This window comes from Setaria viridis, chromosome 9 (assembly GCF_005286985.2).
Source record: "Setaria viridis chromosome 9, Setaria_viridis_v4.0, whole genome shotgun sequence".
NCBI lineage: Eukaryota > Viridiplantae > Streptophyta > Magnoliopsida > Poales > Poaceae > Setaria > Setaria viridis.
The window spans coordinates 16144082-16156810 of NC_048271.2; the positions used below are offsets into that span (position 1 = coordinate 16144082).

Below are 12729 nucleotides of genomic sequence, written 5' to 3' on the forward strand. Positions count from 1 at the left end.
TCTTCAAATTTTCCTTAGACCTGGGGACTTATATATCCAATAGATGTAGAAGCATTTTTATTAACTCTAGGAGCTAAAATACGCGCCGTCCCATATTTGAGAAATAAAGTAACGAAAACCAGGACAAATCAGCATAATTTTTCAAAATAGAAAATTCCCACCTTGGTCCTTTAGAGTCTCGACTAGTTTCTTGATTTCCTGCTTTGCTTTCTACTTTGGCATTGGTCCTTTGTAAGGCGGGTGATATCTATTGTTCTTCTACAATAGTATGAGCTTCTTCATTTTCCAGCTGGTTTAGTCACTGCAGCAATCTGCATGCTCATAATTACCCTAGAAAAAATCTGCACAATAGGCTGCTCCTCGTGTATTTCCTCCTTTATTTTCTCCCTTGACTCATTTCCTCAATAATTCGACTGCTAGGGCTCGGCAAAGTAGTGAATTACTCTTCAAATACATCACATCAATTCTGCTTTCTCATTAGTTGTCTGGCACATGGGCTGTAAGTTACATGCAGAAGGAAGAAGCACATTTATGCTAATTGTACCAAAACTATTAGTTGTTGATAGTAAGTTAATTGTACCAAAACTATTAGTTGTTGATAGTATGTTAAGTGCAGAAGGAATATGTTTTTTCCTCATTCTATACATGCAATCCAATCCACTTTATCTCTGTTTAAGACTTTAAGTTGATTGTGCTCATATATAAATTTTTAATATGTATCAACTTTCTGTCGGGTAACTTGTTATCGATGATGTATTTCCAGAAAACAAATGCAGTAGCAGAATCATAACGACAACGCGTACTATTGATGTTCATCCGTGGATGGCCGGGTCTATGAAATGGAGCCACTAAGTTTCCATCATTCGAAAAGATTATTCTCAAAAGAGTATATGGTTCTAAAACTTCTTAGATCTTGCTCTAGTTTTAGCAAAGGAAAGGGATGAATGGAGCAAATGCCCATATTAGGATAAGAATAATAATGGAGAGGAACGATCGTCTATTAAATATATACTCCCTCCGTTCCAAATTGTAAGTCATTCCAAGAATCTTGGAGAGTCAAAGCATCTCAAGTTTGACCAAATTTATATGATAATATAATAACATTTAAGATGTCAACTAAGTATCATTAGATTATTTATCAATTATATTTTCATAGTATATCTATTTGATGTCATAAATCTTTATATGTTTCTCTAAAATTTGGTCAAAGTTGAGATGCTTTGACTGTCTAAGATTCTTGAAATGACTTATAATTTGGGACGGAGGGCGTAGGTAACTATGTCAACATTGTCTTTAGTAATGCACGATCGCTCATTAGTGGTCACTGATAAAAATATAGAAGTGATACTAATTACTATTACCAAAGCCAAAATAGTATATTTTGCACTAACTCATTCATCCAGCAATTGAAATCGTTACGTAAATTTTAGGAAAACATATGTTTATGTTTGACCTGCTAGTTGACAAAAGCATCTCATTCAAGCACCACCACCGTCGGTTTCACTATTCATCAGAATTTCTGCTGGAAAGGAAAAATCGTATTCAGGTTCTAGTATATGGAATAAGAATAATATGGGGTCTCCCCCCAAATTCCAGATTAGATTTTGAATCCAATTTTGGAACGATACGCATCCAAATTTACGACGACTCCATCACAGTCATTCCGTGCTCCCGGGCGCCCGACCGTCCGTCAGAATCGTCGCCCGTGCCTTGTGCCTGTTCGCAGCAGCTGCGGCCGCCATGCGGGTGGGCTTCCTCCCCTGGTCACGATGCGTGGCAAAGCGGTGGTGCAACGCGGCTCGGTGTGCCCATGAGCACCGTGAGGCACGGCGTTGGACGTACCATTCGTCTCTGCGCTCCGCGACATGGCTCGGTGCATCGTCGTTGATTAAAAAACTAAACTTCAGGCTTCTGCGTTGAACATAGAGAATCTGAGAGTTCTGCTTAACTCCAAGACAGGTTCCAAATCGGCTCACGCAAATGCAAGTCGTGCCGGTCAATTTGACTTGAAAATTAACAAGCTTGCGGCAGCAAGATCTCGTATGCTAGGCTATTGGCTCAATAACATATCACACTTCTGTATATGTGAATAATACCCCGCCAATGCATTGGCTCTCAACAGTAGCATTCTAACGTTAAGGGTCCGACGACTAGCAATACGAGGGGCAAAGGTAAAAATCTATCAGACTTAGCATGTATAAAGCAATAAAAGCATGCAAGATCTAACCAGCCGATACAATCAGATAACTGGTGAACGCTTAAATAGAATCAGGGAGCCGATGAAAACAACCTAACCAAATCTAAGCCGTTTGATAACTTTGAGCGCTTGATAAAACTAAGAGATCGATACGATGCAACTTAATAAACCAAAGCAACTCGATAACTGTGCGCAACGTTGAATATAAGCATAATATTGTACAAAGCCTAGAAAGTTCTACTTGCAATCTAAGATAACTCGATAACTAGCCACACAACCGAATATCATAATATAAGACTTAACTGAGAAAGTTCATAGAGGTTATGATGAACGGATGACAGTAGTTACAAGCTTGCCTGAGATCGAAGCTGATGCAACCGTGCGCGCAAGAAGGAACTCGCCGAATCTACTCTACTCCTACTCCTCGGATTTTGGTGGCATGGCACCGAAAGGTTGCATTGACCGATTGATGATTATTCATTACAAGGATCATTTTAAAATCCTAGTCGACTACGACATGACTATTACAGCTATTCTAAAACTACTAAAGATAAACCTCCACACTTTTCTTATTTGGTGGAGTCGGTTTCGCTTCGGATCGGATTCCCTCCGGTCTTCTATCGGCTTCTGAAATCCAGTTGTGGTGGGCCTTGGTCAACATTAAATCATCAACGGGCTTCTTCTCTCTCCTCTATCAGTTGTTAGAACCTTATCCTCTTCGGTTGACTCTGATCAAAATCCAACGTAAAAAATCGTGTGATATCTTTTTCCTTCATGATACATGCAAACAAAGGTTTCATTACAAATAACTAATTGATGTGCAAGTTTGGCAGTTGTAGAAACAAAAGCATATTGTTCATATATGCTTTTGAGAACCAGAACTCAAAAAGCTTATTGCCTACGGCTATTGGGGCTTCAAGCCTCCTCCCATACCTATTTACCTATTTATGAATTACCCACAATTGTCATCGGAAAAACTTAGCCCAAAAAAATTATATTAATAAATTATTCACTACTGTCATAAAGAAAAATTTAACCCCAAATTACCCGTGTATGTGCTTCTTCGGTAGCCATCTCCACCACTATAAACAAATAAAGCTAACTGTAGAGGAAGATAATATAATATAATTAATAAATAAATTTGTTGCTCATTCCATGCATATACGAGAACAAAGTTTTACTACAGAAATGTATTTTATTGTAAAATATAATAAAAAGTATAAAGATATATAGCTAGGTGCAAAAAGAAAAGGTAGCTGGGACACCATGCAAGAGGACGAACAGGTTCACGGAAAAAAAAAACAAGTATTCGCTCAAAGGAAAAATATCACAAGCTAGTTTGCAGCTCGATAGGGCAAATGCCAATGTTTACTCTATAGGCCACATAGTAGATGGAGCGTGATGTCCCAACCCAAAGAAAGAGTTATTTGCTTGGAATAGCAAAAAAAATATGAAAGAAACTGCCTACAAAGTAGAATATGCATGAAATAGAATAAAGAGATGATGATAATGCTTAAATAGATGAAAGTTATTATGACAGACCTATAGATTAAAAAAAAAGTTTGTACAAAGAGGAGCGGTATTAATTTAAAACATGAATTGGTGATAATTATTAGGATACTTGGCGAGAGGGCTGGCAGTGGCCAGCAAGCAAACACGGCCGTAGCTGTAGTGCACAGGAGTCCAAGCCGTTGAAGCCCAAAATTCTAGGTCCCCGCCCTGCAGTCCATTTTACCCTTCACCAGCTCTGCACCGTGGTGCTGCTGAGCGCTGAGACGAGGAGCCGCCCGGAGTCTCATGGTGCCCTGTCCAAGTAGCTCTAACTTCGCAATTGAGTGGGTCACTCTGCTAGTTAACCATAAAGCGTGTACTTGACTTGCAAGCATCGTTATACTGCTGATTCAAGTACTGGCACATCCATCTAAAATATTGTACTAGCGCTCAGTTTTGTACACTGGAGTGATGCTGAAACGGGAAAATCTTCATGATCTAGAATAATAAATAACTGGACGGACCCTCATTTCACTGGAGCTCAAACATAACAGTTGGACTTGCAAGGCGATCTGGTCACTCCTTGCCATTCTGAACCAGCCTTCCTTACACAAGCAGCAGCCAGCCCTTCGCCGGGTTAAATTAGCGGAAATGAGTGCAAATTTACAAGACAGCAGCATCTTTACACGGCTGGCTTTCCCTCGGTCTAGAACTAGTTAAACATGCATTACCTAGCTAACAGGCACGGTCTTAACCGTCCTCTTCTACAGAGAACGCAAAAATGGAGGCTGCTCAGTGCTCAGGGCAGGGCGATTGGATTCGATCACACGAAAGACCAGTTGACGAAGCAGAAGGCGAGGCAGTGCACATTGCTGTCCTCGCCGAGAACTTTCCATGCGATGGCTTGCTCGTAGGAGACATGGCGGCCCATTCCAGATAAGCACACACCAGCTGGCAGGTATGCGTAACCCTGAACAGAGAAGCTCAAGGATCAATTCCAACCTCAACCATGACAAGCAACCTTTAAAAATGGACACACCATGGAAGGAAATTAACAGTTGATAGAACTAAGAAACAGGTAATTGCGAACAGCAGCCATGTCTGAAATGGCAGGTTCCAGGTTCTGTTCAGCAGGTGCGGATCCAACAAGAAGGATCACAACTTTTCTTCTACCATGAATAACAACAGGAACTCCATACCCTTCCTAAGATTCTTCAAGCATAAAGGAAAAATGCTAGCCGCTAGGTGCAAGGAGTTTGCGTTTTTCAAGCATGAAAAATTGTATATGCTGCATTCAAAAGACTGCATGACAGCTATACATTTTGCATGCTGATACACATATCATACTAAAACTGGATGTCGCTTGCCTGAAAAAAGGGAAAAAATCACATTACATGGTTGAATTCAGAAATTGTACCTGTTCCATCAGTTTAGGGATCTCTGCATGTAATGCCTTTCTACCAGCTTCATCGAAGATCTTGTCCAGTGTGAGATCTTGTAGAGCAATTAGAGTTGTTTCTAACATGTCAATTCCCATCTGGTTGCCAAAAGTAAACACAGGCTTTTCCTGAGAACACAAAGGCACAAACGTGTGAGCTGAGCGAAGTTATGTTTATCTTGCTGTGTACAGTTAGCTAGCTTCTACAGGCAACCAAGCAACACCCTGGGCGTATCCAACATTTTCAGACTTCGAGTACATCCCTAAATTAGGCTAACCAGTTTCAATAAACGTGGAACAATGAAAGAAATAGTTACCTTGAAAGAGCAGCACAAGACAGCGTCCTGATGATCCCAGAACATTCTCAATAATGATTCCCCTGCTTCATCCGAGTGGCTGACCAGATCCACCCCCAAATGGTACCTGCAAGCATGAAGAAGTGTTATTAGCTTCATGCAAGTTTATCTTATTCTTTTCATTTCAACATTATTTTTTATAGGGACAAATGCACTAACTGGTAGCTTTTGCAAATCCAGCGAACAAGTGTTGCAGCTTCAGGGAAGCCAGAAATTATCTTCTGCCCAGTGCTCAAGCCAGACCGCGAGGGAGAAATAGCCATCGATACTCTTTGCACAGCAGAGACAATGCTTCGAACATACTGACGGGCCATAGCTGCAACGCTATCTTGGAGATGTATTTCGTAGGGGAACTGAAAGGCAATTGTCAGCACAGATCGTAGGTTGCAGTCATCCGGAGATCCATCCCCTGAGGCATGTTGCGTGGTTGTACCAACTTCAAGGCTAGAGGCCAAATCTAATGTTCTTCCAGAGGGTACACCATCCTGTGTAAGATACTGATGGTTAAATGATACGCATGTGGAAACAGGAGACAGATTAAACTAACAGTTGGGGGGTGGGGGATAGGAATAGTTTGGATTAAACCATGAACCTTATCTCAAGGAAAGAAAGAAAGTACTCAACTGATTTTATGTCCAACGGTATAACGCGAAAGCCTGAAGATATCAAGGGAGCATCATCAGGGAAAAGCTCATCGATTGGTGCAAAGACAAGCTGGAAGCAAGATCCCATTGATTTCTCCTCAATTCCAGTGCAAAGCTGAAAAATAATTCCAGTCAGAGATCTGTTAGAAGCCTTTTTTACAAGGGGGGTCCAACAACACTAGAATTATGCATAAGAAATGAGAAATAAAAAAGGCACATTACTGCCCCAAAATTGACACACTAACGTTCCATATTTGACAGGTGATTACTCTTAGTGAGGAAATGTTTTTCCCCCTTGTTAGCACTGATTTGTAGCAACAAGACTGAACCTGGAAACCCACCAAAGCAAATCATTATTACCTGAAGCAGATGGATATCTCTTGATAAAAGACCATCGTCATGTGTCAGAGCCTGCCCTTCAAGACGAACAACTTCTAAGATCTGCATGTTGGGGCAAGGCCACAATCTCATTACACAGAAAAATATATACAGTGGGATACATAAATTTGTCTTTCATAACTGCAAATTCCATATTATTTCATCCAAATGCTATGGTCTGGTTACAAAATTACACGAAAGCTAGCCTACCAAAATGATAACACTATACCATGAAAGGACCACGCAACCAACAATGACCATCTATAGCAAATTAGCAATACAAAACAGAAAATCTGAAATGTTTCCAATAGTGAGTAAACTGTGAATGAAAACAGCACATAACAAACATTTTTCCGCAGAGGGAATTAGGGAACTGAACATACCTCCTCATTCTCCACTGTGTGAGCAAGTGGCATGATGATCTGACTCCCAGAAAATCTCATAGACCGCAACCCAGGAAGCGAACAAGGGCTCGTTTTCAGCGCTGAAGCCGAATATGCATCGAAGTTATAATCTGCCCATTCAGACCGATGTTCCCTCAGGAACCGAACAAGTACTGCTGGTGGAACACTCTGGAATACCGAACAAGAACAGAATGTGAGAACTCAAGCAATCATATTTGAATAAACCAACAAGCTATTCAGATGAGTACACAGTTTCAAGAACTTTCTTATTAAGTCTCATGCACTTGCAGTTTCCATTTAATGCAGCAAAATTAAACCTAAATGAACTAGTAGTACAAAAAATACCGTATTATAGAACCAGGCACAGTACACTCTAAAGTCATCACCGAATCAAAGACATAACTTTATAAGTTATAACAGCACGTCAGGAAACAAAGATGCTTTCTTATTGTATCAAGAAGTTATTCATACATTCATTTCAGGGTTACACAAGTGAATTGAAGTGTTGACCTCATACTTTTAGGCCCTGGATTTTAAATGAACTATAAATGTCCTAGCAACAGGCAGCTTAGCAGCCAAGTGACTAATTTAAATGGAATTTTTGCACCCTCACCTGCAGTAACATGGATGCCTTGGCACATATGATACCTCCAGGAGCACCAAAAGCACTTGCAGGATTGCTACTGTTCCTAGTCTTTTTTGAGTTGCAAGCAATGATAACATCTTCTGTGCCGTCTCCACCCATGACAGACCAACCATCATCATTGAAACCACTTATAGCATCGTTAAAGCCTCTAAAAGAACATAAAATCCGTGTTATAAATGAACAATAGTGCTCTCTCCCAAAGAAAAAGAGCTGAAGTAGCAAGAGTAATATCGTTATCTAAGACTCACCGACTAAGCCTCTGACTAAATGTTCGTAGGACAGCTGGTTGTCTCCCCAACGCATATACAACCTCTCCACTAGTTTCTTGAGCAATTTGTCTGATGTGCCGTAGTGCCTTTACAACATAACAGTCAGTGTACGATGCAGAAATTACAGATAATCCATCACTCCAAATATGTACAGTACTGGTATCCAAGGGCAAAAGGATAAACCAAAGAAGGGTGTGTTTTCTCAATAAGTAGCTCAGCAATAAATGAAAAATATATTGAACTTCACATAAGTCAATTCCATGAGCCATCTTATCTAGAAAGCTAAAACCAACAAGAACCTTGAAACACAAGTGCACCAATGACCATATGTCAACACTCCTCACATGTATAGCATGATCATGACTAATATAGGAATTCAACATGATTTCGTTGCCACTAAATGGAACTACTGCACAAATTTATACCTACATAATGGCTTAAGAGATACTGAACTCCACACCAATTCGAATCTTAAGCACTAACCATCATATGACTTACGAGAAAGGTGGGCATTTATTATACATATGCTACATTTAAACTTTATAGTGAAATGTCAAATATAAATGTCGATCTGGAAAGTTTTCAAGAACTCACTGCAGTTGTCATCTTCTGAGCAACTACCCTAGACGACTCATAGAGGGGCCGAAGAACTTCAGGAACACTCCAAGCCTGTAAGATAGGATTGCACTGAATGAGAAACTAGATGAAGAACATTCAACATCAGTGTAGCAACCATGTCGAATTTGGGATCATACATCAAGGTCCAGATGGTCCACTATACGCACAATCGAGCCCCCACCCTCACATTGGCGGACTAAATAGCCACTAGGAAGCATCTCAGCTCTTACAAATTGTTGTGCTGTGGCAGTGCTTTGACCACCACCTGAACCACTCAAAGATCTCTCACAGACCTGAAAGATGGAACGTATACATAGCAGACAATAATTACATTGGCTAATTTACCATTTTAGCAAGTTAAGAAAAAAAGAAAAAGTTCAGATCTATACGCACCACAAGACTGCCATCCTCCAAAGTGGTTGTGTACCTCAGTGTCCAAAAATCTCGTGCAGGAACTAGAGTAGTAGGAGCATACATCTGAAGGCACAACCAAAAACTATATATAAGAGCCTGTTTATCTTCAACAAATGGAATGATCAGCAACAAATTGCTAACCTGCATGTAAACAAGCTCGATGGTCCCACCATTTCCAGCTGGTAACACTGTAAAGACTTCAAGACTCCGACAATCACGGAACCAAGATGGGCGATCTTTCAAGATCTCAACAATCTGTCAAGCACACTATCATAAGAAACCTCCAGAGAATTTACTGATGGCAACAGTACGTCCCAAATTTTTCAGGAAAAGTTCTAAGTTTTGGAACCATATGTTACAAAAGATTTAATTGGATTCAGTGCTCAACATGATAAGGCAGTTATGAACAGCAGAAGATTTTGTAAACAATCCTCGGATGTGAAGCACCAAGGCTACCTGTTTTAAGAAAATTAATTGACCAAATAATAAAAAGACGATCTTAGCCCACTGGGATTGCTTTACCTGAGGTTAGGTAAGGTACATAAAAAAAACTCTTTCTGACTAGGTCTAGCGTTACACAAAGAAAACAGCTTCGGTGTTTATCCCATGGAAGCCAACAACAGAAATTCCTCAAGTAATAATAAGTTCTGAACAATGTGCTGAAGCGTAAGCTACCTTTGTTGGTTCCAGGTTCACAAGACCACAGGCACGGGCAGCAACACCGCGACAACCATGTGAAACGGTCACAATACCAAAAGAATCCGGACCAGGCTAATCACAGAAAGAGATCGATATAAGCATTTTTAAATCAGCTTAATTTCTGGGTATGGAACCTCGAAAGCTAGCAACCCACCTTCATCCCAGGCATCTGGACCCAATCAATAGCAGTCCCTGTAGCCTTTGAGAGGAACTCTGTCAGGGTCTCCTCGGCAATTGAAAGGAGCCTGGCCCAGAAGGGGGGCAAAGATTAGCATAGACAGTATAATTTAATAAAGAGTAAAGTGAACCCCTCAGTTTCGCAGTAAACTTGGCTGATTTACCCTGATGGGTTACTTGCATCCCTTAGGTTGGCAGGAGTGGTCACATTTGATTCACAGCTCACATCATTTGCTAATGAAGGCTGCAAGCAACATACAATGGTATCACAGGAAAACAAGAGTCACCATGGGCATCCAGATATGTATGAACTTCAACAAACAACAGCTGTTATAACATGGCTTGTCATCAGCAAAACTAGACTTACATTCTGCAGCTGCTGCTTCATGTACGCATTCTCGTGAACCAGCTGGGAAACCTGCTTCTGCAGGCGCTCATTCTCCTCCATAAGAAGCTTGTTCATCGCGGTTAACTTTCTGTTCACGGCCTGAAGCCTGGAAGACTCCTTACGCTGCTTATCACGGCACCTAAAACCATGAACAATGGACGCAGAATTCAGCTAGAGCGGGCAAAAAACAGATCAGCATCCATATAGAACTGGCAAGATCACGAGGGTAGAATATGTTTTGGCCATATGCTCAGAACAGGAATGAAGAGATTTTCAAGTTTGCACATCTCCATTTGGGGCAAGAATTCGTTCTCGCTAATTTCTACAGCCATCATTACACTTCACGTTGGACCTATCACAGCATTATGCTAGGAACGACAACATTCATCAGGATTCACCTCCAAGAAATAGTTTTCAGGTAAGCTCCAGCACGATTCCTGACTGACTCAAAAAAGCGCGGCGACGGTGGGTGCTCACCTCCGGTTCTGGAACCAGACCTTGATCTGCTTGGGCTCGATGTTCGAGAGGATGGGGCACTCGCGCAGCAGCTGCTGCCTGCGCGAGGAGCTGGGTTTGGGGCACTCGGCGTACACCCGCTCGAGCGCCTCCACCTGCTCCTGCGTGTAGCGCACGTACTTGCCTGTGTCCATGCCGCCCTTGTCGTACCCGCCGCCGCCGCCGTCGCTGCTCCCGCTCCGCATCGCCACCGCCGCCGCCATAGTCGCCGGGCCACTGACCACCACCGGAAGCAAAAGCTCCTCCTCGCGTCCTTGCGAGCTCTCAATTCCTCCTCGCAGCGATCAAAACCTGCGAGATTTCAACCAAAAGATACTGTGTCAGAAAAGAAATGGACTGCAAAAATAAACTGTCGGCGATTAGCAACCCTCCCTCGTCATCAGACAAAGAAACGTAGAAAAGCACGCAAAGGAGTCAGCTTTTGGCTTGAAACCGAGGAGGGAAAAAAGGGCGGCCGCTGCAGAAGCTGAGCACGCAAATGCGGCCGATGAACCGCGGCGGAAATCGGGGACCGGGGCAACGACGCCGGAACCACACGATTCCGCAACGCAAGATCAGATTGCAGACCATAACAAATCCGACGCGCAAGTTGAGCGGCGGCTCTAATCCGCATTCTACTCCCACCCCGGTTTTCCCACGTAAAAAGCGGATAAAAGCTCACCCAAAAGATCACTTCACAGCCTCGCAAGAAATCCGAAAAACAACAGCAAGAACACGCAATGGCTGACTGCAGAGGTACGCGGAACGGGGCTCTGAGGAGTGACGCGGCCGTCACCTGTTTTCAGCTCTCCGCTCGCGAGCGCGCACGCTAGCAGGCGAGAGACGTACGGGCACCGTCGCCGGCTCCGGACCGCCCCCTCACAGCCTGCCCCCGCGCGAACCGCCCCCCGCGGCGGCGCACGGAGCCTCTGCCATCACCTGCCAGGAACGCGCCCACCCAGCGTCGCCGCCCAGAACCAGCTGGAGGCGCTCTCGCTCCCTCGCCGGGCTCCCGGATCCTGTCGAAGCAGAACGAGACGAGAAACACAGCGCGGCACGGGAGGGAGAGAGAAGAGGACAGGGGACGAGAGCGGTAAAAGGCGACAGCTTTAAAGACGAGAGAGCGAGAGGCGGAGAGAGAGAGTGTGGCAGTGTTGCAGCTAGCTAGCTAGCACGTCTACTGTGCGGAGCACGAGAAGAACTGAAGAAGAGGTGGAGAAAGCTGAGGAGAGAGAGACAGCAGGAGGGGGGGTGTGGCGGGCAGAGGTAGAAGGCCATGACCACGAGAGTGGATGGACTCGGTGCACGTAGTCCACCCAGCGTTATTGGGCCCACGCGCAGAAGTAGCAGCCGCATCGCGGGTCACTATTGCGCTGAAAAGACGTCATTATTTTGTCCGTGACATTGCTCTGTCGCGTGAGCCTGGCTTGTTTGACGACCAAACTGCAGTGACGAAATTACTGGAGAAACCTTTTTTATTTCTGTGAAAAACTTCAAATGTGAAGCAAGCAAGTGAAATTATTGTAGTAGGTACAGGTCACCTAGTATATATATTTCACGATATGCTTTTTAGCCGGGTGATTCAAAGATTTGTGATGCAGATCAACTTCGGTCGGTTTACACGCATGGTAGGCCAACACTGGCGATGGATGTGACTATGATCCTGATCCTGTTTGTTTCATTTGAGAATCGATTGCGAGAGAATCGATTGCGAACAGAATCTGCTGGGTTAAGTTGGGAGTTTGGCCATCCTGATTATTTGCAGTTGATTATCTATCCCGAGTGTAAAATGACCCGTATGCTCATGTGGCTGATGATAGCTCAGTTAATTCATCAATACGCAGAAAATGATTTTGACAATAATTTTTAAAGTTTGTAAAACACAAATTTTGATAAAATAATACCAATATCATCATAGATCATCATAGATGCCATTTTTTCCTCCTTTCCTTTTTGGCAAAATAGGGCATTTTGATCCCTGAACTTTGCACCAAGTGTTAAGTTCGTCCTTCAACTTTCAAATAGGTCAATTTAGTCCCTCAACTTTCAATTTTTAGTCAAACTCATCCTTGTACTGATGTGGTGCTATGTTTTAGTATGAGACTAAAGTGAAAA

General features: G+C 42.8%; 1 protein-coding gene across 2 annotated transcripts; it reads right to left on the minus strand.

Moving 5' to 3' along the window:
- Window positions 1–4163: 4163 nt before the first annotated feature.
- LOC117838826 (homeobox-leucine zipper protein HOX9) lies at window positions 4164–11806 on the minus strand. Of its 2 annotated transcripts, none has more exons than XM_034719000.2 (19): window positions 11411–11806; window positions 10597–10926; window positions 10099–10258; window positions 9896–9975; window positions 9709–9799; window positions 9531–9626; window positions 8997–9110; window positions 8835–8918; window positions 8579–8734; window positions 8418–8492; window positions 7803–7909; window positions 7522–7702; window positions 6888–7076; window positions 6487–6567; window positions 6107–6241; window positions 5642–5967; window positions 5444–5549; window positions 5106–5255; window positions 4164–4658 (listed from the first exon to the last, which is right to left on the minus strand). In XM_034719000.2, the coding sequence occupies exons 2-19, from the start codon at window positions 10836–10838 to the stop codon at window positions 4512–4514; spliced, it is 2520 nt and encodes an 839-aa protein (XP_034574891.1). In that variant the 5' UTR covers window positions 10839–10926; window positions 11411–11806; the 3' UTR covers window positions 4164–4511. The 2 variants fall into 2 exon arrangements, with proteins under 2 accessions (XP_034574891.1, XP_072146888.1); XM_072290787.1 differs by lacking the exon at window positions 11411–11806 and adding an exon at window positions 11297–11314.
- Window positions 11807–12729: the final 923 nt, after the last annotated feature.